The 24,832-nt window shown below is 42.9% G+C and overlaps 1 protein-coding gene across 1 annotated transcript; it reads left to right on the top strand.

The window, feature by feature from the left end:
- Positions 1 to 4,924: 4,924 nt before the first annotated feature.
- Positions 4,925 to 24,593, top strand: pdgfra (platelet-derived growth factor receptor, alpha polypeptide). The gene is made up of 29 exons (XM_077583485.1): positions 4,925 to 5,099; positions 7,450 to 7,528; positions 7,610 to 7,903; positions 8,168 to 8,428; positions 9,196 to 9,329; positions 9,947 to 10,109; positions 10,309 to 10,501; positions 11,042 to 11,157; positions 11,266 to 11,562; positions 11,645 to 11,911; positions 11,989 to 12,119; positions 12,211 to 12,379; positions 12,472 to 12,661; positions 12,767 to 12,882; positions 12,992 to 13,118; positions 13,191 to 13,387; positions 14,533 to 14,627; positions 14,744 to 14,876; positions 15,269 to 15,373; positions 15,491 to 15,601; positions 15,762 to 15,915; positions 17,132 to 17,295; positions 17,556 to 17,671; positions 18,587 to 18,709; positions 18,782 to 18,893; positions 20,012 to 20,111; positions 20,219 to 20,324; positions 21,797 to 22,032; positions 23,690 to 24,593. Exons 2-29 carry the CDS (start codon positions 7,468 to 7,470, stop codon positions 23,835 to 23,837), a joined length of 4,419 nt encoding a protein of 1,472 aa, XP_077439611.1. The 5' UTR covers positions 4,925 to 5,099; positions 7,450 to 7,467; the 3' UTR covers positions 23,838 to 24,593.
- Positions 24,594 to 24,832: the final 239 nt, after the last annotated feature.

Below are 24,832 nucleotides of genomic sequence, written 5' to 3'. Positions count from 1 at the left end.
TCAAAAAGCAGCAAAATCCACACATTCTGATCCATCTGAGGGGGCGGCCATTTTGCCACTTGCTGTCGACTAAAAATGACATCATAGTGTCTAAAGGCTCAGCTTGCGGACGTCACATGACCAAACCCGGAAAACAGGTGAGCTGTGATTGGTCGTTACCTGAGCAACTGATGTCATTTTTAGTCAACAACAAAGCAAAATGGCCGCCCCTGAGATGGATTAAAAACAGGTCGATTTTGCTGCTTGAATCCTATTCCACAAAAGCCATGTTATATCGTGTTTAGACTAATGGAGGTGCATAAAACATTTTTGACTAGGTCAAATAAAATGAATGAGATACTGTAAAACTAGTGACATGGCATCATGTTTTTTATATTTCTATAATACTAGAAATAAAATTTATTTATATTAAAATCTATGAAATGTCTTTCATCATATAAAATGCATGAATTAAATAATTTGCTACACCGAAAGTCCAAAATAGTGTTTTGTTTTACATTTGAATGCATTTGTCTTTATTTATATTAAATAATATGCTCACATACAAATGTGATATATGTGTTGGCATTTCATTATGAAAAACAACAACAATTAAATGACATATACCACATAATTATGCATGAAAACACCACAGTAAATTCTGTAGAGTAAATTTGATCCCACTCTTGACAGAGTAAAATTTACAATTGGAAGAGAGTTAATAAAAAATAAATAAAAAGTTACTCAAGTGTTGAGGAACAAACTCACAACTTTGTCAATCTTTTCCCTGTGTTAGTATATCGCTCATGTCAGCTGGAATCTTTATAACTCTTTTTTTTTTTTTAGGTAGTAGAGCGACAGTCACACAAACTGAAGGTCATGAGTTCGTTACTCAACCCTTGTGTAACTTTTTTGTTTTTTTAAATAAATTGAGTGAAAATCTCTCTTTGCAAAATTTGCTTAAAATAATATTTCATAGTTTTTTTTCATGGGGTAGGCAAATTCTTAAAAATACTTTGACTACAATCTCCAAGTGTTGATTTTACTCTGGGTAGGCTGAAAATTTACTCTACAGAACTATCAGACCTATCTCATATTACAATTTTTTTTTAACTTCAACTTATGAACTTTTTGCTCAGCATCCAGTCGTTAGCACGTACATTTTATTTATCAGAGGGCAATTTACATGATATAAGCCCTTGTTAATTCCGAATGGCGCTCACAACGATTGTGATAATGGTCCCTTCTGCACACACACACACACACAAAAAAAGATTTTTTTTTTCCCCCCCTTTTTTTTCCCGGGTGGTTGTTAAAAAGCAAGTTTAATTGCGTTTGGGGGTCCCACGTCGCTTGATTGTATCCTACCATTTGGGACAGCGCGACCGAGGGACAGGATATATAGAAGTGGCCAAAGGCTTTGACAGGTTAGATTGTCCCGAGGGGGAGACCCCCTGATGGGGGGGCTGCGCGCTCACACCGCTTTTGAGGGTGGGATGGTGAGTGGTGGTGGTGGTGGGGGTGGGGGTGGGGGGGGGCGATATCGACAGGGTTCCACACGGGGACCCACACAAGGCGAGTTTAGTCACTGTTTCATTAGGGCCCATTTGAACCTTTCAACTTGGGGGGACGAATGGGAAAAGACCTCTGAGGAGGGGATTAGGGTGAAGGGGGGGTGAGGGTGGGGTGCTTAAAAATTAGCTGACGCCTAATTTAACTTGTTTCTCTCCGAGTTTGGGATACATTCCTAATTGAGAGGGGAAGCAGGTGAACTTTTTGGGGTTGCCATTCAGCGCGGGAGTAAATGGACGCCTTTCACACTCTGCTGCTGATCATATATTATTATTGGGTGATGTGGGGAGGGGGCACCTAATGAATATACACTAAAGTTCCTATTAAGTGAATTAGTGTTGCCTTGCAGGTGTTAGAGCAAGTGATGGGGGGGGGGGGGGTTGGGGCCACTCCTGGGACATTTTTAAGAAACTATCATCATCATCATCTTATGATGATAATTTACTTTCCAACCGCTGAGGAAACATTTACCTGCTCAAAAGGGACTGAAATATCCATTTTAAGGTGCTCCGACGAAGCCCCCGCGGGTCATTGAAAAAGTGACCAATTACGCATAACAAAAGACAATTAATACGAGGGTCCTTTGAGCCGCAAGCGCAGCTGCCGTTTGACGAGGACGAAGAGGAGGGAAGCAAACGAGCTTCATTTGATCGCCGGGTGACGTCTAATCTGCGCCGACGAACTCCATTGGGAAATCGGTGCAATTTAAATTCTCCAGGGGTTATTTCAGGATTTTAATGGTAACTTAGCACAAATTTGCACTCGATGGTGGCTTGTTAATGTCTTCAAGCTATCGGCGTGTATTATTTATCAATAGGCTGTTATTTTCGTGCCTGAGAGCTTGTTTCTGATTTTTAAAAGTCACTCCGAGAGAAAATTTGGATTGTTGTCAATTGATGGTTGTGAAACCACATTATGGTGTTACGTATTTTACGGACATTACGTAAGTGGTCAAGTATTTTTGTGGCCGTTCAGCATGCCGAGCATGGACCTGACCCGGAAATAGCTGCGCGTGATGGCCGTGACGTCACGGCTGACTGCTAATCGCGTCGTATCTCGACTTCGGCAACTGTCATTACAAAAACTATTATTTTAAAAAGAAATAGTGCGGGGGAAATTAAACGGTTTTTTTTAGAAGATGTATTTTAATGATTCATTTTATTGGCACCCTTTTTTCCAATTAAAAATCAGAAAATCAAACTGGATTCAAAAATGTCTTAACAGGACCCCAGCAACAGAGACCTCTAGTGGACAGTCAAGGATACGCAGACAGATCTTGAAGTAGAAACAAAAATATAACCGTTGAACATTTTTGTATTTTACCCTCCACTTTTGATAACATGGATATTAATTTTAAGAGTAAATATATTGCCTCTATTCCCATATAGAATGAAATTAAATCAGGATATGCGTTTTAAATAATCAAATGTCAAACTATACCTTCAAAGCACAGTTTATTAGGTACACTAGTCAGCATCATAACCTACAAATGTCATTCCAGAAAGATTCATGTTATGGCGCACCACATCCTCTCGCTCAAATAACTCACCTGTGAACAATGGATGGATGAGACAGTGCAGGTGTAACTAATAAAGTGGCCAGCGAGCAGCCTACATGCTGCTTAGGAGCTTTTAATGTTCTGCGCTCTCTGGATCTTCGTCACACAAAGTTTCCAAACTCACTATGCACTTTTCATGTAGTTATTTTAAGAGCAAAAAAAAAAAAAAAAAAGTTGAATAAATAAAACACTTGGTGTAAAATCCCACATAAGTGCAATGCTCGGCCATTTTGCGGTGGAAAGCTTCCAGGATCCTTTTGTTTGGAGAACAAGGACAGTGTTCTTGCAGCCCAACATGTGGAAGTCATTGCGTCCAGCCAACGTCTGCATGTAGGAGGAGGGGGAGAAAGGGGGGGGTGTAAGGGGGTGTTGGTGAGCCTATGGGATGGGGGGGGGGGGCTGTGCGAGGACCCCTATTTCTTCACCTCAAGGCCCGCTCGGAGAGCCTCGGGGTCTATACGGCTGACACAGCTGACGCATGCGTGCCACTTGGTTGCACTTTGCCAGTGAGTGTGTGTGTGCGTTTGTGTGCGTGTGACAGCGATAAGGCTGGGGATTAAAATGGTGTTGGAGCGCCCTCTACGAGCTCAGCGCGCCACTGCACCTTGCAATAAGACTTGCCAACTACTGGAGGTGGGGGGGCACTGCAAAAATAGTTGCCTCTACTTCACTCACTCACTCTTACAAAAACACCCAGCATCATAAAAATATAATGGAGAGGGACCAGGAAGATGTTGGCAAATACACTACAATTCTTAACTGTAGTAGAAATGTATAAAAAAATTAATAAAATAAATAATAGCTAACGACCACTTAACTTTTCAGGTGGCACTATGAGTTCAATATCATATTGTTAATGCATTGCCCCGCTAAACAAAATATGTTAATGCCAAATTAAGACACACAAAAAACGATGTTGGTGTAAAAAATAATCCCTAGGTGAAAAAATTGCTTCAAATGACTTAAATATTCCTATACATCCATTTTATAGATCTGCATGAAGTTTTCCAAGTATTGATCTTTTTTTTTTTAACTTTTTTTTTCACCTTTAAAGGAGTAGTACCTTGTCTTGTCCAGACTTACAAGTTTGAGATACAATCTGTTGCTCAGTCAATTTTTATATCTTCACTTGCGAGCAAAAATTCATGACGCGTGGTTGCTAAATGGCGACGGCAGAATTCACAAGTAGCAGATGGTGAAATAATTTTTTCTAAATAATTTCCAAATGCTTGCTTCAAGCTGTTTGTTGCGCCCCCAAATTTAAATATAAAACAAAGAGGTTTACATGTAACCAAGTGACCTGATTTCTAAAAGCCTGCTAGCTTAATGCTAACACACACAATGAAAAATGCCATAAACTGGCATATATTCTTTATTCTCTGTGAAAAGGTTTTCATTAGGAAAACGGATGGATGTTGATACATATTGCTTCTGAACAGTTTTTTTGCCTATCTTAAAAAAAAATATTGATGGGGGGCAGGGGGGGGTGCTGAATGACCATCCCCCCCTTTGAACGCCCCTGCTCCCAGGTACTAGTCATTCGTAATTCCCCAACTGTGATCCACAAAGCATTTTATGATTCAGAAATACAATAACATGTTTTTAGTGTTATTGCGTAAAACGAGTCTCAGTCATGAAATTAAAAGAAACTCTTCTGCAAGAGTCGGGAAGGTGCAAAAGGGAGGGGTGGTTACAAAGTGGGGAGGAGTTGAGAGGAGAGATGGGGGCGGGGGGGTGCATTTCCTGAGAGTGACTTACTTGGAGCCAGATGATGACTTTGCTGAGGGGAGGGAGGGAGGAGGCAGGATTGCAAGTTGGACCCACTCGCAGGTCGTCCTCGCTCAGTCACTCAGTGGACGTGGACACACACTCGCACTCGCATTCATACACGCGCACTCTGGACTATCAAGCGCCTTTTTGGAGTCAACTTTTTTTTTCACTACTGTGGATGTACTCACTCTGACGGATTGTAACGAGAGGATTACGCAAGGTAAATTGAAGACAGGAGTGGGAAATGCAAAGAAAGAAATGCTCGTTATTGAGGGTTAAATCATTAGAATAGCGGTTTTTATATATACGTCATATGGGTGGAAGATTGTGTATTCGCCATCTGGTCAGTGGTCACACTGGTCAGCCCCTCCTCGCCCCTCACCACTGGAGGTGAGGCGCACCCGGCTGGAGAGAAGCTCCGCGCAGCTGGAGGTATCACCTCAAAAGTCCTGGAAGTCATCCACCGGTGGGATTCTTGTTTTTCCCCCAACTTTGGAATTTCACCACGGCTTGTTTTGTTTCCTGTGGAATGCGTGGAATTAATTTAAAAAAAAAAAAAAAAAAAAGAAAAGCGGGGGAAAGCATCATTAAGAGAAGATTGGACTGTGGAGCATACCGGATTGTTTTGCATGCACGTATTTTGGGTCAATCTTGCTTCTTCTTTTTTTTATGATGGTAAAAAGTAGGATACCGAAGCAAAACGGATACACTTGTAGAACTTTACATTGAAAATGAGCGCAACAGCCTTTACGCATATGCCTGCAAGGGGGGGTCGAAAATAATTGCGCTTTGAAACAAACCTGGCCGTGCAAAACGGATCAACAAAAGCTAAAAAAAAAAATAATAATAAAAAAAATATATCCGTAGAAATTCCAAACAAAGAAAGCACCATCGAAGCAGCATTTTTGCGCATTTAAACTCGTGTAGTGACCAATAGCTAAAATATGTCTGATATGAAAACATCAAATTCACTTTGGCAGAAAATGACTTCACCCAACGAAGCCATACAAACTTCAGAAACCACCCCCCCCCCCCCCATTTAATTGACCAAACATGTCAAAAAGTCAAATAAAACACAAAAAGAAAATTAAGGTGTAAAAGACTTGTTTACAGTTAGGTATTATCAATCAACATCAGTTTGACATGTAAAAAACAAAACACAAAAACAACAGGAACAAATACAATTAACTTTTCAGTGGGGTAAAGGGGAAAGAAGAGGAAAAAAAGTGAAGCGGGGTTATTTCAAGAGGTGGACTGTGTCTCTCTCTAGTGGTCGTCTGGTGAACTACAACCACAGGCTGAATTGAACCACCTGAATGTCTAATTGGTTCAAAGATAAAGAAGGGGAAACAATGAGTAACAAAACGAAAAGCACAGGTGGTAAAAGTATCGAAACTAGGCACTTAAGCATAAATACAGACACTTGTGTAAAATAATACTCAGGTAAAAATACTTTAGGTAAATTTTAGTCTGTCCTTTATTAGGGTACAATTATTTAGTTTCTTCTTTTTTTTACTGTTAATGAAGAAAATACAACTTACCTGTATTTGCTAACGCCAGCAGCCAGTGGTTTGTAGCATGGCACAAGACATCAAATTCACCACGAATCCTTCTTGGAGGGGACATAAAAACATTTTATAATATAAAGCTGCGGATTTGGAATATCTTGCGATCTTTGATCTGTTGTATCATTTTCTTTGTCCTTTTTAAGTTGTGCTGTAGTCCAGAGGTTGAAAAAAAAACAAGCTTGTATGACGAAATTAAGATCATATACGACTGATATTTGTTTTTAAATGTGCAGGTAAAAATTCATCGGAAAAATGTAATAAGTACAGATACAACATATTTTTTAGTTAATCCTTTAACTACTCGCTCAACCAATTACCAGAGCACAAATAATTTTTAGGACCATAGATGCCAACTCAACATAATAATCATTTAACAATTATAGGGTGTGCTGTTGCACCCTTCACAAATGTAATAAATAAATAAAAAAGTCACTTTGGTAACAATTCATATTTCTGCAATATTTCCAAGTCGTGAAAGAAAAACAATGAATTAATACAACAACACGAAAAAATGAATCTCATGTCTGCAAACCTCTAAATTGCATATCTTAAGAAACAAAAATATTTTTGTGCCGATGTCGGATCATTACAGGGTTATTTTATAGCAATAATTCTCAAGTGTGGTATGTGTACCACTTGAGGTACACTGACTCCCTCTAGTGGCACCCAAAAGAATTACTGAATTAAATGTTCAAACTCTGCTCTTTTTTTTCAGTACAGTACATTTAACGTGTATTTAAAATGCATGTGCAATAGTCCAGAAGGGTTGTCATATTTACCGAGGGACATTTTAATTCCGTCATTTTATTCTTTTTTTTTTTTTGCTATACAGTTTGCAAGTGCAGTGTTAGTATTGAAACCGTGCATCATGTTTCTGTGCCTTAAACTTTCTTTTAATTCAGTACAGTACCTTTGTTAAATAACAGTTAAATTTTATTTAACTTAAATACAAAGTATTTAATCTTACATGGGCGGGGGGCTTCATTTTCTTTTTCTTTACAGGCCAGAACGTCCATCAACATGGATGGTTCGAGAACATTCCGCGTGTTCTTTGGGTCCATCTTGGCGTTGGCCGTCACAGGTGTGATACCGTTTGCTTTCATAGTTCAAACATGGAGTGTTTCGTTAGTTCGAACTAAAGCAAACAATGTTAATGTCACAGTCAAGTGCGGGCTGTCGCCACCCACCATCATCTCGGACGAGACGGAATTCGTCCTGAGGCCAAACTCCGTGTTTAACGTCAGCTGCACTGGTACCGGCACCGTCGTCTGGGCCGAGCCTCTCCCCGGGAATATGTTTGTGTTACCGGGCTACATGACGTCCACGCTGTTCATCTACAATGCTACCGTGGCCAACACCGGCTACTACGTTTGTGTGGACGAGGATTTGGCGGCAAACCCGCTGGCAGGTGACCCGGAAGTGGAGCACGAAGCCGAGATTTACGTTTTTGTTCCAGGTCAGTTTGTTTCATATTTTTCAAAATACACTTTCATTCGTTCCCTCTTGTTAACAGTGACAGGGAATATTTTTTTTCTTTTTGTTTTAAATAAATTTACAAAATGGAGTCACATGCTTCTCCAAATATAATTGGTTGGCCTATGTCGAAGTTTGAGCATTATTAACTTTAAGTAAAGGCAGACAGTTGAAATACAGCTCTTGTATTAAATCTCATTCACTTCACTTAACAAAATGTTAAACGGTCCCTCTTTTGAACCCCCAGACCCTCAGATTCCCTTCGTCCCAGAGACCCCCAACAATCTGGTTGTTCTCATGGATGCCATGGGGGTGTCCATCTCGTGTCGCGTATCCAATCCCCACTCCCACGTCACTCTGCGGAGCGTCCCCGGCGGGGAGAAGATGTTCGCCTTCTATGACAACAAGCTGGGCTTCTTCGGTAGCCTCTCCGCGGGACAGTACCAGTGTGAGACCACCGTTGAGGACCGGGTGCTCACCAGCGCTATCTACACTGTCAAAGATGATGGTACGAGGAGTCTATATATAGCGGTTTAAGGGTGTTAATCGATGAATTAATTCTGTTGACTGTGTGGGATCATTGCCCATCATGTGTTGAGGCAATTGAGTCAAAATGGAGTTGAGATTCATCCATGCATGCATCGATTATGGCACTAACGGTAACGACTTTGATGAACTATTAGCATTTAAACTGAACATTGCGTTAACTAATTCAATAAGGCATTTCAAAAAAAAAAAAAAAGGGAGTTCAGAATGTTAACAAATCCTCCCACGCCGTCATTTGATGTGTTTAAATGAATCGGTAAATTTCCTGATACACAATTTAGGAAATATAGTCAATAATCCCTAAAAAAGATCCAAAAATAAATCCAATCACACATTACATATGTACAGAGTGTGTAACCTGGATCAAAACTGGTTTAGCAAAATATTTTTTGTCAAAATAAGACATGATTTAAGTCAGGATAAATGGTAGTTTTTAAATGTTTTTCACAGTGACATCATCAGTGTACATCAAGGACAGCGTCTAGAATTAAATGTGAACGTGCTAAATTATGCACTGAACTCACGCGGTGTACTGTATTTACGATGAGAGCATCGCCGGTTGATCTCACTGCACGAGAGACATTATATTAGGTCATTATCGCAAAGGGGGGAAATGACCTAACAGGCCTGCTTTCGCTCAGTCAGAGCATGTGTCAACGTTCGATGACAAATTATGTGATCAAGTGGTCAGATGATGCTCTAACTCTTCCTGTCTTCTGGCTCTTCTAGCTGAAGCGGAGGACTTTGACGTGGATGTAAAAATCAGCACGGAAGCGTTGCGGGCGGGGCAGCCCCTCAACATCACCTGCGTGGCCCCCGCCGGCTCCTCCTTTCAGCAGCAGTGGCTCCACCCGAAAACACAGGCGAGCTGTTTTTCATCCTAAAACCTTCAAGCTTGCCCCCCCCCCCCCTGTCTATCTTGTGCTCTATTTCCCTTCAAACCGCCGGTCACGCCTCCGTGTTGTTGTCCTCCCCAGGAGCTCAGAGTCTCAAATTAGCCAAGCGTTGGTTTTGGCCGTCCTTGTAGCGGCCTCAAAGCAAACGCCTTAAGAAAAACAGAGGCTGCCCGACGGACGGTTCTCGCGTGTTTACGATCAAGACGTCAGCCCTGACAGTTCACGCGTAACAGTCGCGGGAAGGTCCAAGTGCGGGACAAATGGCCCAGGAGAAGGAAGAAGTTCAAAGCGTTGAAAATCCTTTGACCCCCTAGCAGCCTTCAGACTTGTAGGGCAGATGTTGTCTTGCACACGACAGCGAGGGCTCGGTGTTAATCTTGCGCAGACCCGGTTTAATCTCAACAGCACATTGTAAGATCATGAGCTCAAGGGTTCCCCTGAGCTTTTTTCCAGTGAGTTGGACTCTTTTGACTTCAGGTTTTGGACTCTGTCGTGATTCATCTCTTGCCGTCTATGTTTTAACCATTAAGCGCTACTGTAAGCCTCTGAATAACTCTTAACGGTCCCTCTTCTTGTTCTTACAGGCTGTCAATGCAGTTCAGAAGAAAGAGAATTTCCCCGACAGGGTCGTCTACACCCTGGTTATCCAACAAGCCAGCGTTCAGGATGGCGGCACCTACGAGTGCTCCGTCGCCCACCAACCCAGCGGAAAGGTCCGGGTGAACACCGGGGCTGTCACCGTCTTTGGTAAGACCCTTTGCCCCATTGTGGTGCGTGGAAGTGGTTTTCGTGTGGGAAACTGTGGAGGTTTGCTGCTTTCAACATCAGATTCACCGTTTATGCGATGGCTTCAGCAGATGTGTGCCAGAACCTCTCCTCCGCCACACTTCCTACCTAGCCACCTCCGAATTCTTCCTTTATAACCGCTTGTTCCCGTTTTCTTCAGAGGAGAGTTCCTTCGTGACTCTGGACCACAGCGGGATCCTAGCGACTGAGTTTGTCAGCCTTCTGGAGGAGACCGAGTTCACCATCTTCATCGACGCATCCCCCTCGCCCAAAGTGAGCTGGCAACAAGATGGCAAAGACCTAACAGACAGTTACTACATTCTCAGCAAAACAAGCCACCTCCAAGGCAACAAGTAAGAAAAGACTGTTTTGTGTTGGACTCAAATCTGGAACAGGCTAGCTTGCCAGTCTGGCAAATTACTGCCCAAAAAGGCTTCTCTTAAACATGTCATAATGTACAGTATCTCCAAACAAGCACTCAGGAGTTCTGTGCCAGACGATCTTGGCTTGTCGTGTCATGATCTCCGGAGGCTTTGGGCTACTTTGGCTCCAGCCAAGCACTTAACCACCTGCAGAACTACATTGTTGATTTTACATGTTTCTTTTTTTTTCATGCAGATCAAATAAACCACCTGAGCTGTAAGAGCTCTGGCTGATGTGTGTTGTTATGTTTGGACCGAGCCAAAAAAAAAAAAAAAAATCTTCTTAACGGCACATGTTTTTAGACTTCGTGCTGAGCTAAAATAACTACCACCTGGATCCACCATAAATATAAAGATCTCAACTTAATTACATGAATACCGAACGACGAGCGTTCAACTTTTTTGCTGTTGCGCATCCAGAAAATATTTTTCAATCCCGCTGACAAAGGCATGTGTTCGTTCTTGTGGCAGGTACCAGAGCATTCTGATATTTCGGCAGCCTCTGGAAAGAGACAGCGGGATGTATACAATCACGGCTGTGAGCGGCTCTCGCACGGCTCAGTTCTCCTTTACACTCAAAGTCAAAGGTAAGACCTTTAACTCATTTGCTCCCAACTACAGATGTGTAGTTAAGAAGACGAGACAGGAGTGCAAATGCAATCAAAAGATTTTTGATTCCTGTTTTTTCTCATCAGCTTCCACTGCCTTGACCTTCCTGCCCTCCTCGGGCCCGGTGCTGCTGCCACAAAGAGAAGAAATGGTGGTGGCCCTCCACGCTCCCTTCACGCTGACCTGCCGGGGCGAAGCGAGGCTGGCCTGGGACATGCCGCTTGATGCTCCTGAGCAGACACAGGAGGACGGTAGTGGTCTGTTCGTCAGCACCCTCACAGTGGAGCAAGCCACGGCCATGCACACCGGCTTCTACACTTGCTTCTACAGCCAAAACAACACGGACGGAGCGGAGGAGAGCAGCATCTACGTCTACGTGCCAGGTCTGCTTCACACGGCACCTCGTTGGCATTCAGGTCGCCCCCATTCCTTACCTGAGCTGAGCAATTCTTTGTTTTTGCTCAGATCCTGATGTTCCTTTTGTGCCGTCACCGGTGCCCTTTGGGAATCACGTGCTGTCTGGCCACGAGGAAATGGAGATTCAATGTCGGGTGTCCAATCCCAGCGCTAATGTGACCCTGATTAACATGGACACCCAGCAGCCGGTCCAAAGTGTCTATGACAGCAAGCGAGGTGCCTTAGGGGTGTTCACCGCCGGAACCTATGTCTGTAAGGCTGTCATAAACGGAGAAGTCCACTACAGCGAACAGTACATCGTCCATGGCTGGACCGGTGTGTATTTGCAAGGCTCGGCGAGCAAATCAGTTCTTCAGCTTCGGCCCTTGACCTTCTTAATTGTTACATGTCAGGTGGTGGAGCTTTACACGTTGAGCTGGCTGCCAAACGGACCGCTCTCCTGGTTGGAGACCCCATAACAGTCACTTGCTTGGCTCGCGGGTCGGAAATCCTGGAGGACCACTGGAAATACCCCGGCAAAATGGTGAGCGGTGCAAAAAAAAAAAAGAAAAAAAGTTGCGGTCATGGCATCAAATGTCATGGCAGATCTGAAGTGCGTACTTTGTCCTCTGCAGGCTAACCGTGCCATGAAGACGGTGCAGGAAAATAAGCGTGATCAGGAGATTCTTTACACCCTCACCATCCCACAAGCCTCCGCCAAAGACAGCGGCATCTACGCCTGCTCCATCACTGACATCATGAGTAACGAGAGCCAGACCAAACAACTCGCCATCACAGTTTATGGTATAAAAACACTCCGTGTTGTTATATTCACAAGGTATTGTTAAACACTCATAAAAACATCTCATAAACTGCTGGCCTCTGCTTTTGAACAGAACGCGAGTTTCTGTTTCTGCGGCCGGAGTTTGGCAGCCAGGAATCGGCAGAGCTGGACGAGGTCCGTGACTTCAGAGCCGAGATTGACTCGTTCCCCAGCGCTCGCATCACCTGGCTCAAAGATGGCCTCCCACTGAGTGACGTCACTGCCGAGATCTCCGCCAGTCTGCGCCAGGTCAGCGAGACCAGGTGAGACTCTCAATCCGGCGCCACTGATTAGCACGGCTAAAGTGACATTCCGGCACCGTGGTCTAGCGAGTGAACCTCAATTTATGGTCATGGTTTTCCATGTAGGTACTCAGGCGTCCTCACATTGATCCGTGCAAAAGAGGAAGACAGTGGGAACTACACCATGAAGGTGGAGAATGGAAACCAAACTCACAGTGTCAGCTTTAACCTCAAAGTCAAAGGTCAGCGAAAGGAATGCCCAAACCTTTCTCAGTGTGATTTTAATGTTATCACCTTCCTGCACTAGCAGGCTTTTAGCGACCTTATCTCACATACTTGTGACTCTTCCAGTCCCTGCAATCATTGTGGACCTGATGGACATCCACCACGGGTCAGCCTCGGGCCAATCCGTGGTGTGCATCGCCGGTGGGCAGCCCACTCCGGAAGTGGAATGGTTCATCTGTAAAAACATTAAACAGTAAGCCCCAGTCGCTTTGGAATTCAACCTGGGAGATTTTTGGGATGTTTCAGCATGTCGCCTCTCGTTCAGCTGTGCCAACGACTCATCGTACTGGGTGCCGCTCCCTGCCAACTCCACGGACGTCGAGGTGGAGTCGCATGTGGACGAGGACAACAACCTGGAGAGCCAGGTCCTGTTTGGCCATCTGGAGAACACATTAGCGGTGCGCTGCTTGGCTCGCAACGAAATGGCCGCCGTCAGCCGGGAAGTGAAGCTTGTGTCCAGCGGTAAGGATAAACAACATCCCCACACCCGTGAACTTCTGATGTTGTCAAGTCCCTTCCTGTTTTGCTGCAACAGTGTTAAAGCAGCTGTCAAGATGCCAGCTCTTGTTTTGACAGCTAATGTGGTTGTTTAGCTACGTGGTCCTTCCAGAGCTTTACAGCCCATCATCACCCTTAGTAAACTCCTCCCACCCCCCTCCTTGCTCCCAGAATACCTTTTGGCCTTAAACTAGGGTAACCAGATTTTCAAAATTAAAAGACCGGGACACTACAATTTAACTGAAAATTAAATATACAGTACAATAAATTCTTACCAGGAACTACTTATAACAGATTTAATTGTGAGTCAATCTGGTGACCGTTGGTAGTGTTATTACTTTAGCTAATGCTAAATGCTATATTGATTGACAGTTCCAACAGCACTCAACAAGTCAATCCACTCATCATTATCCAACATTTTTTGCTCGGTCCCGGCAGCTTTTGGAAGCTGGCTGTGCCGTTTATCTCGCGGTCCTAACATTGTAACATTGATAACGCGCTGGCAGAAACGCTTAGCTCGTGTTCGTAATTTAGTAACGTCAGCATTGAACAGTTAAAATCCTTTTTAACTGGTTTATCGTATGAATCGCTATGACAACTGTGTGATTGACACACACATGACCCAAACAATTGGCTTGCTGACTGGACTGGCACAATCCTCAAAAATCCTTAAACAGCCTTTTAGCAGGGATGTGATTTGACCAAAGTGAAATTATCTGAAAATTTAGCCGCGGGTCTGGGGGCCGCTGGCACCCAGCTAGGTCCAGGGCAGTGCCCAGTGGGCGGGGGGTGAAGCATGAACAAATAATTATATCATGACCAAATGAAAAGTAACTCATATTAGAGCATACCACAAATGTCTTTGTTATAGCAGAAGATGTTATCTGTCGGAGGCGTGTGCATACACAATGAACTACTAAAAAAAAATCGTTTTTTTTTTGGGGGGGGGGGGGGGATAAAAAAAGCGGAATTCCGCGAATTAGCGGAAAAATCACATCCCTGTTTTAGTGCCCTTAAAGCCTGACGGACATTTCCTGTAACATCTCATCAAAGTAATCCTACATGTCATCAGCAAACGCATTTTACCCTCCGACTGTCCTCCCAAACAGGCCCTCATCGGGAGCTGACCGTAGCTGCCGCCGTGCTGGTGCTGCTGGTCATTGTCATCATCTCACTCATTGTCTTGGTTGTTATCTGGAAACAGGTACTACATTCATTCATTCATTCTCATGTATTCACCCCGACGGCTAATACTTTGCAGCTCTCCCCATCAAATACCACCACCGGCGATTGTTTTAACAAACGGTGATGCGTTTCCAGAAACCACGTTACGAGATCCGCTGGAGGGTGATCGAGTCTGTGAGCCCTGATGGCCACGAGTACATCTATGTGGATCCCATGCAGCTGCCCTACGATTCCAGATGGGAGTTCCCGCGTGACAGGCTGGTGCTGGGTAAGCCACGACTCGATAGTATTTGTAGAACACTTCGCCAGTACACCTACTTGGACGTGACTCTGGAAAGAAATATATAGGCAGTCAATTCTCTGGGAAGACGTACAAGATTTTCAAGTATGTGTCTGTGGAAATTTTAGTCCATTCCTCCAAATGATCCAAGAATTTTTCATTCACTTGTGCCAGAACAGAACATGGCCTTTCTACAAAGTTGAAATTGCAGTATACAATTGCCTAAAAGTGGGAGGTGTGTCCAGGGCATTTGTCCATACAGTTGAACTGTAAACTTTGTGCTGAGTGATCCAGGACCACAGATGATAAAGCAGACACATCCAGACTATCTTTGCATGCATGTTCTAGCTTGATAGTTGACCTTATGACTTTGCCTCCAGGTCGCATCCTGGGTTCTGGAGCCTTCGGGAAGGTTGTAGAAGGCACCGCCTATGGACTCAGTCGCTCTCAACCTGTCATGAAAGTGGCAGTGAAGATGCTAAAACGTGAGTCAACCTAGTTTCTACCTCATGTATTAAAAAAGAAAAATCGGATTATGAAATGGAAAAAAATGAAGAATTGAAGTCTATGTTGTTAGTAATAACCAGGTTGCCTTCTTGTAGCTACGGCCAGATCCAGCGAGAAACAAGCCCTGATGTCAGAACTGAAGATCATGACTCACCTTGGGCCTCATCTCAACATTGTTAACCTCCTGGGAGCCTGCACAAAGTCAGGTACATAGCTAAAATTGAGCCTTTTCTTCCAGAAACTTGGTTTGAGCGGAATCTTAACATAAGAAATGTGAAGCTTGCCGTCTTGACCATGCCTGTTGTTAACAACCCCCTGATAAGATTAGTCCACAGGCCGACTTTTTATCTGCCATTTCCTTCCCAGGCCCGATCTACATTATCACTGAATACTGTTTCTACGGTGATCTGGTCAACTATCTGCACAAGAATAGAGAGAACTTCCTGAGCCTGAGCCCGGAGAAACAGAAGAAAGACTTGGACATCTTTGGAATCAACCCAGCAGACGAGAGCAGCAGAAGGTAGCGCATGGCTGAGTTACTTGGCTGTAATTTATTTATCAGAAGTGAGTCAGACGCTCGCAAAACCACCTAACATTGATCTGTTCCATTTCCTTACACGCATACACACACATTCCCCCAAAGCAGCGATCAGTAACTCTATCTTCATTCTCCCCCGAGGGTTGAGGAGATTGTCTGGCGTCTTCGACAAATCAAATCGCAGACCTGAAGTGGTTTCTGCTTTCGCGCTAACTTCATTGCAACGGAGCTACAGTATAGCTGTCAATCGTAACACGGTCAATCGGCAACCATCTCTCCTGTCCGAGGGTCATCTGTGTTGACGGATGACTCACAGCGACCGCTCCTTGTAGTGACCGCAGGGTTTTCTAAATGTGGCACCCGCGTTAGCCTCGATCGCGTTCTTCGCTATACGCAGCCGCATGCGCATGACGACATTAAGAGCGCACCAGAGAGACGCGTGAATATGATGGAGAAGTGTGGGGGGAAAGCAACGCTGATTAAATTACACAATGGCAGGGAAGCTGGTTAAAGTCAAGTATAAAGTGACTCAATTGGACTCAGTAATGTTCGCGCCAATGCTAGCTTGAACATACTCTTGAAACTGACATTTTCTGATCATTTCAGCGTGGAAAAGCAATCAATTCTGAATGCTTAGCGCAGATGCTAGCGCTAACGCAATAGAAGGCACCGCCCCGGCATGCCAATCAAAATTATAAATCACAAAATTAAATGTGGAAGTGGCTGAGCTAGAATCCTCTAAAAAATACTGTAGTTGGGTCTAAAGTAACCTACAAATGGATAAAAATTGGACCGCTCAACTTTCTGGGTTGTTTTATACAAAATGGCCCAATTTTTTGACCCAAGTAAAGGGTCTGACCAATACTTATGAGTTGCTTTACACTAAAAGACCCATTTCTTGACTCAAAGTTGCGTCAAATAGACCCAAGTTGGGTTATTTTTGACCCAACTGTTTTTAGAGTGTGTAATTCTCTCTAGGATAAGGATTGTGCAGTATAGAAAGTGGATGAATTGATGGGAGTACAACCAATAAATACAGATAAATACAGTTCTCTGTGACGTCTGGGTACAGAGATTTGCGTTGAATCTCCGACGTCGGAAATTCCCATCCCTTTTTCTGGAATGCGGCAATAGATTATGGTCAACGCAGGCTGGTAAACTTGGCCTTGACACTTTGGTCCCTCGTCTTTACCCACAGCTATGTGATCCTGTCCTTTGAGAGCAAAGGCGACTACATGGACATGAAGCAGACGGACACCACTCAGCAATACGTGCCCATGCTGGAGATGCCCAACACCTCCAAATATTCCGACGTCCAGCGCTCGGACTACGACCATCCACCCTCCCAGAAAGACTCGAGCGGTGAGTGCATCTTTTTGTGTGGCTCCTTTTTGCCCTCTGTCCTCAGTTGTCGGTCCGCGACTGCTTGGCTTGTCGGTCCAGGGGTACACCCTTGTTGGAATTTAGGATGGGTACAGCCCTGTAATTACGCGGAGGAGAGAGGATAATTGCAGCACTTGCGTATTATTGCCCAGTTTCTCCCTGCCATTAACCAAAATCAGGTCGGCGCAGCCAGCGCTATATTTACGACAAGTGCTTTTTTGTGTTGCTGTCTCAAGCAGAAATGGAAGGGGACAACCTGCTGTCGGACGACATGGACGAAGGTCTCAGCACGACCGACCTGCTTAGCTTCACCTACCAGGTGGCCAAGGGCATGGAGTTCCTGGCTTCTAAAAATGTGAGTGTGGACTCTGGTACACCGCAAAAAAACATGCTTAAAAAACAGAAAACAAGTAAACAAACGAAGAAAATATGACTTAATTTAAGTCAAATCTGCCAAGTGGGGCAGGAAATTTAGACTGCAGTTTTCCTATCACAAGTAAAAAATAGCAAGCATCAATAACACTGAAATTTTGTATACTACATACTAAGTGCTGATATCACTAGCAGGCCCATTTTTGATACATAAAATTTGTATAAAAATTGACAGATACTAAAAAAAACATATCCAAATATGGCATTTTTTCTTAAAATTTGATTATCTTTTTTCTGTTTATTGATAAAATACACACTTTGTATAGAACCCTCCAGGACAATCCAGTGGGCAGAAAAGGTCCCAATCAAAATACAACCGATATTGGTATCGGACTTTGTCGTCTTTCGTTAAGACTGTTCGGATGATTTAAGACAAATACCTTAGCAGACAAAGAACAAGCATATTTTGCCTCGATAATTATAGATCGATACGTATTTAATCTTGGTTAGATTTAGTTTTTTTGGCGTGTATTGCCTTTCCTCCCCTTTACTGTTTTGATGATTGTGTGACGACAGCCAAGCCATTCATGTGATCGTCATCTGATAAGCAGTCGCAAGCAAACTCGCTCAAGAGCAAAAGCGAGACCCGAGTCTGAATATAGCAGCAACACAGCCAGACTAGAATTACCAGGCCAGCCTCCCAGCTTCATAGTTATTATCCCTAAATAAAATAAGTGGTCACATCCATCCATCCCACTGGCATGTTTACACAAGAACCATGCTGTGTGAAGCAATATGTATTATCATTAAATATGAGTTGGGTTTTAATGCAGAAATAGAAGTCCTGGGAAGGAAAGGAACGAGAAAAGACCGCTAATTTGGTTGTTCTTTTTCACAGTGCGTGCACCGCGACCTCGCCGCCAGGAACGTTCTTCTCTCTCAGGGCAAGATTGTGAAGATCTGCGACTTTGGGCTTGCCAGAGACATTATGCACGACAACAACTACGTGTCCAAAGGCAGCGTAAGTCTGCAAGATTTCTATGCTCGTTTTCTCTTCAGATTTTCCCTCGTAAGACGTGTTTTTCCCGTGCAGACCTTCCTGCCTGTCAAGTGGATGGCGCCGGAGAGCATTTTTGATAACATGTACACCACGCTGAGCGATGTCTGGTCTTACGGGATCCTCCTGTGGGAGATATTCTCCTTAGGTGAGCTAGCGGTAGATGCTAAAGCTAAATATGATAGCAAACAGAGATGGTCATGTGTCATTCTTGCTATATCTCCAAAATCAATATGGTGACCATAGCTACCTTACTGACATTTGCATTCCATCGGAGTCTTGCTTGACCAAAGGATTGAGGAAGACTGGTTAAGAATTGTAACCCTAATTGTAACCCTAGCTACTGTATGAAGCTAGACTCACTTCAAACTGGATGACTGCTAGCTAGCTAACTGCTAGTTTTGTTATGGATCAATAATCCATAAAAGTATGTAATACATCAAATAGTAACTGAGTAGAGTGCTGATGACAAACTTCAATTTACTCCGTATTGGGTTAACTAGCCATTGAAATTGATACAATATTTGCTTTGATATGATCAAAAGCTGAAATCACTAAAAATGGAAAAGGCTGCTAGAGCCCTGAGTAGAATCAGATGATCTGATTTTGCATTTTTGCTTTAGGCGAAGGTGGAACATTTTGCTCTGATATGAATGAGTAATCCATCAATAGAGTTTGTATCAAAGAGAAGCGTGAACCCATTTATCCTTTGATCACATAATACTAGTCATAGTGGATTAAATAGGCATTAATTGACTGCCAGACGTTTTCAGAAAAGGAATGCCACCAGTGCCAGCCGATTTTAAGCGTTTTGACTGATCTTTCAAGGTCCATAGAAAATTATGTGTTTGGACTATGGAAACACACATACTACCAAATGAAAGATTGGACTCTCATCTTTCATCAGAAAAAAAAAGTTTGTTTCTACCTTATTCCGTTTTTCAGTAATCAACAATAGAAAATGGTTAATTTCACCTCTGTTTTGAAACAAACGTCTTTTAACGTCTTTGGCACTCCTCCATAGGATTTTACTAAACGTTATTTAACGTTTTTGGCAGTCAAAGAGTTCAAATCAGTAATAATCTATGAAAGTATGTAGTGTACGTCTAAAAAATGGAAACCGGGAAGATTGTAGAACACGTAGCCTATGCAGCCATTTCACCGTTACCTGTTTTTGTCCATCTTGGATTTAAAAATGCATTCAAAAATCAATATAATTCTTATTTTGCCTTAACCAAATTCGAAATATTTCTGCTCGGCACAAAGGCGGAACCCCGTATCCCGGCATGGTGGTGGACTCGAGCTTCTACAATAAGATCAAGAGTGGTTACAGGATGTCCAAGCCAGAGCACGCGCCTCACGACGTGTACGTATATCGGCGAAAAAATAACACGACACTTTCCCTTTCTGAACTTTGAGTGTCAACACTGCGATTATTACAAGCTCACTTGACCTGTTTTGTTTTGTTCGCAGTTACGAACTGATGATGAAATGCTGGAACAGCGAGCCGGAGAAGAGGCCTTCCTTTTTGGGTCTGAGTGACACCGTATCATCTCTGCTGCCTTCCAGCTACAAAAGAGTGAGTGCCCCCCTCGCAACCTTTCGGGCCCCCCACTGACGCTTGTTGTTCTATCTGCTTTCTGACCGAGCTCCTTTTATTTTTGACCCTACGCTTCGACCTGCGCATTCTCCTCATGCCATCTTTTTCCCGGAGGCTTTAATCGTGCATGCCTTTGTTGTCAAGGTTTGTTGCTAAGCAGTGAGTCTAACGGTACTTTCAGACAACAACAACCTTATAAACACTGAGTTTATGGTTCATGTAAAAACGTTACACAATCCCTGCATGAAGTAGCGTTTCCCATACTGGTGAACCTGCACATGTATTCGGATTTTTTGGGTCAGGAACAATCGAGTTGGTAAAAAAAAGGCAAACGTAGTTTACAACGCAGAACAAATTAGGTAAGGGACAGGAAGTGCAACTTCTTCGCGCTCGAGCCACATCTACCCCACGTCACGCCATTTTTTTTAATAGCATTTTCATTCAGACTTTTCAGACTTTTACTATTACACTTGTCTGCAACGTTAATAAATAAAGACAAATTGATGTTACACTTTACTAAAAAGAAAACAAACTATTGATGTACTTTCCAAGCAAGAAAACAAACTTGATATTTTACTTTCCTAAAATAAAGACAAACTATTGATTCTGCAAATTGCTAAAAAGACAAACTATTGATGTAGCACTTTACCAAAAAATAAATAAATAAATGAAAACATTGACATGTATTTTCCCGAAAAGAAGAAGTGTGCAGTGTTCTATACAAAATGCGTATTTTATCAATGAAGCACTTTCCTCTAAAAAAGATGAACTACTATATTTATGGGACACTTTCTTAAAAATAAGATGGACTGTTGATATTGCACTTCCCTAATAAGAAGACAAACTTTTGAGATTGTACTTTCCTAAAATTAGGACGAACTATACAGTAGATGCTAAACTTTCCTAAAAAGAAGAAATACCACTAAGAGACAAACTACTGATGCACTTTCCTAAAAAGGCGACAAAATGTTGACGGTTAGGTTTAATACAAAATGTCAAGAAGTGTGCATGCTTGGCGATCTGACAGCCATCATAACGATATTTGACACTATCAGAACAGAAAATGATACATTGCGATATTTAGTCCCAGGCTTTCTGTAAATTCCTTCTAAATTTTCCCCAAAAGTAGCACTTTGCCAGCGTCTCTTCCACTTCCTCTGCTGCATGTGATTACAGTGAAATAGCACCAGTTGGTAGGCCTCACTTGGGTGTCCCCCCCCCCCCCACCTCCCGAACCCGCGTACTCACCACAACCACCCAAGCCCTTAATTACCCCATTAAAGTCCACACCACACAAGCTACATCAAAACAGCCACCTCAGACTTAACATCTGAGAAGGGTGAGGGGGGGGGGCGTTGTGGGGCAAACTGTATCTCGCTGTGATCCTATGTTGCAGTACAGAAATGTTATACATTTACTTATTGTCGATCAAATGCATTTCTCACGCGCAGCACTACGAGAGGGTCAACCGCGACTTCCTGAAAAGTGACCACCCCGCCGTGACGAGAGTCTGCATGGAGAGCGACGACGCATACATCGGAATCGCCTACAAGAACCAGGGCAAAATGAAGGACCGGGAAAGCGGCTTCGATGAGCAACGGCTCAGTTCTGACAGCGGTTACATCATCCCTCTTCCTGACCTCGACCCCATGTCCGACGACGAATATGGAAAGAGGAACAGGCACAGGTACTGCAATGGGCAATTCTATGGTCTGGTCTGGCCACAGGGAAATTTGTTAAAGTCAGGCTATTTACCTCAGGGATGTGATTTGACCAAAGTGAAATTATCTGAAAATTTAGCCGGGGGTCTGGGGGCCGCTCATGGGTTTTCTGTGTTTTTAAGTACTTTCAATGCACTCACATGACAAAGAAATAGACAAAACAACAGCATAAATTTTCAATGTATATTGAACTATCCCATATAAAATGGCAGTTTTAGTCAACTCAAAATCAGTCACATTCAAAAACATTGGACTGCCTTTGCTTTTAAAAACTATCACTGAGAATATCATCATATCTAACTAATGTGATTACTAAGTTAACACGTAAATAATGTTGAGGGGTTCAAATTTCATGAACAAATAATTGTATCATGACCAAATGAAAAGTAACTCATATTAGAGCATACCACAAATGTCTTTGTCATAGCAGAAGATGTTATCTGTCGGAGTCATGTGCATACACAATGAACTACTAAAAAAAAATAAAAAATAAAAAATCGAATTTTTTTTTTTGGGGGGGAGATAAAAAAAGCGGAATTCCGCGAATTAGCGGAAAAATCACATCCCTTTTACCTTAGGCTAGTCTGATTTTTGCGTAAAAAAAAGCAAAAAAAAAAATCGGCCCTGGCATTTTGACTACCTGTCTGGCTCCTGCCTAACATGTAGTTCTGCCACTGATGTATTTTTGTTTGCTATCTTTATTTGAACTGGATCAATAGACTGGTTCCTCTAAATTGTGGGCCAGTCTCTTTGAGTAAAAAGTAGGAAAATAATAATAAAAAAAAACACTGCATTGGCCCCAAAAGAGGCCGGCCCACCGGACATGTTCCCTTTATGCCAGATGGCCAGTCCAGCCCTGAGGTTTGAAGAAAGTCACGTTTCAATGGAAATTAATGCAATTGTCAGTTTATTGTGAAAAATAGTCTTTAGTTTTTGTAAAATATGAATTTAGATTTTTGCAAAAATTTAATTTGCGTTTCTATGAAAAACAGTCAGTGAAAAATAGTGTCAGATTATCCCGAAAATCAAGTCTTATGTTTTTGTAAAAAATTAAGTCAGATTTTTACAACAACAACAAAAAAAAGTTATAATTCAGCTGAAACTTGTGAAAATCTTTCTTGTTTTTGTGAAAAATGATGTCAGAATTTTGTTTGCAATAACAGTCGTAATCTTGTGAGTTGCATAATTAATGAAATGGTCAATGTTTTGTATCAATACCATAATCAGAATGCGATTTTTGTTTCTGACTTTATTCTCTTTTCAAATACTTGCTTCTGCAATGTATTCTGGGACTTGTAGTATTGGTTTGGAATTTTTAGGGGGTGAAAATTGCCTTGTCTGTCTCTTGTTAAAAGTTGTTACGACCCACCTAAAATAGATGAAAGTTCGAAATATGAAGACGATTATTTATTTTTTTGTTTATCTGAAAGTTTTCATTAGTGCCTCTTGATCGCACAGGTCTCCATCCAAATAAAGCAAAGTGTGATTGCCCCAAGACACTCATTTGTCACACCCAGTTGAAGTTTACTGTAAAACTGCCATTAAAACAAAAGAGAATTAAACAATGTACATGTAAACACCCAAACGTTCAACTAAATCATGTCATTTTTCAAACGTTTGCAGCTCGCAGACATCCGAGGAGAGCGCCATCGAGACGGGCTCCAGCAGCTCCACGTTCGCCAAGCGCGAGGGCGAAACCCTGGAGGACATCACGCTTTTGGACGAGATGTGTTTGGACTGTAGCGACCTGGGGGAGGACAGCTTCCTGTGACATCATCATTGAGGGAGGGACGCAGGAAGGGGCGGGACGGCCTACAAAGGACCCGCTGATCAACCCAACGCTCCAGCTGTCTCGCCCTCCCACGCGGAGGACAAACCACTCGGACTTGACCTCTCTTGGGACACTGCCCCCTGTTGGGCTGGAGGCGCGAGTGACTTTTTCAGTAGAGCTTTATTTATCGGGCATTCCTTTAATTCCAAGAAGGGAAGGACGAGCAGCTTTAAACCAAACGCCCCTCAGGACACGTTTAACCACTACGTCATCTGGTCCAGTCCAAGTTTGGCAGGTGGACCCCCCCTCGCCCTCCCTCCCACATCTAAATACTGTAGCACCTGATGCTGGCACAATCAGTAGCGATACTAAAGCACAAAACTCTGTGCACATGCATTATTATAACGTGACCACATGAGGGCTGAATACGTGTTTATTTTTTTACGTCGCCGTTATGTACACATGTATTATTTGTGAATATCGAGTAGCTAGTTATGGATTGATTGGAGCTTGTGTAACAAAAGGAAAAAAAAGAGCTTTTGAAGGAGTGTGATTGTACTGTAAATAGCACCAGAGTTGTTTTTATAAAGAGAGAATAAATGGGAAATCATATTTTTAATGCTAGCACATATTTAGCTTCCCGGACATCATGTAGTTATTGAAATACGGTGAGCAAGTGAGTTGAGGAGCTTCATTTAGACCAAAGTAGACATTTGCTGCCATCTAAAGACCAAATAAACTAATGTGTTCACTGTCGTTGCGTGTTGACCCCCCCCCCCCCCCACCCACACACACACACACACACTCCCCCAATCCCCACCAAGCTGTACCACTGCCTATTCTCTGTCAACTGTGATGTCATCAGCAATCAAATATGTTGCACTTTCAATTGTTTTTGTTAGATTTTTATTTTTTTTTTCACCCAGGCTGACGGTACGCTGTCTGTGTCATATTGCTAACCGCTAATCACCCAAATATGATGGTTTACTACTACT

This window comes from Vanacampus margaritifer, chromosome 13 (assembly GCF_051991255.1).
Source record: "Vanacampus margaritifer isolate UIUO_Vmar chromosome 13, RoL_Vmar_1.0, whole genome shotgun sequence".
NCBI classification, from domain to species: Eukaryota; Metazoa; Chordata; class Actinopteri; order Syngnathiformes; family Syngnathidae; genus Vanacampus; species Vanacampus margaritifer.
This window is presented reverse-complemented; position numbering and strand designations above follow the sequence as displayed.

What these genes read in the sequence shown, in the direction of transcription:
- pdgfra (XM_077583485.1), top strand. Translation starts at nt 7,468, where the DNA reads ATGGATGGTTCGAGAACATTCCGCGTGTTCTTTGGGTCCATCTTGGCG. An exon ending in CTTGGCGTTGGCCGTCACAG is followed by an intron (nt 7,529 to 7,609) that starts GTGTGATACCGT and finishes TTAATGTCACAG; the next exon opens with TCAAGTGCGGGCTGTCGCCA. An exon ending in CTTTAACCTCAAAGTCAAAG is followed by an intron (nt 12,883 to 12,991) that starts GTCAGCGAAAGG and finishes TGACTCTTCCAG; the next exon opens with TCCCTGCAATCATTGTGGAC.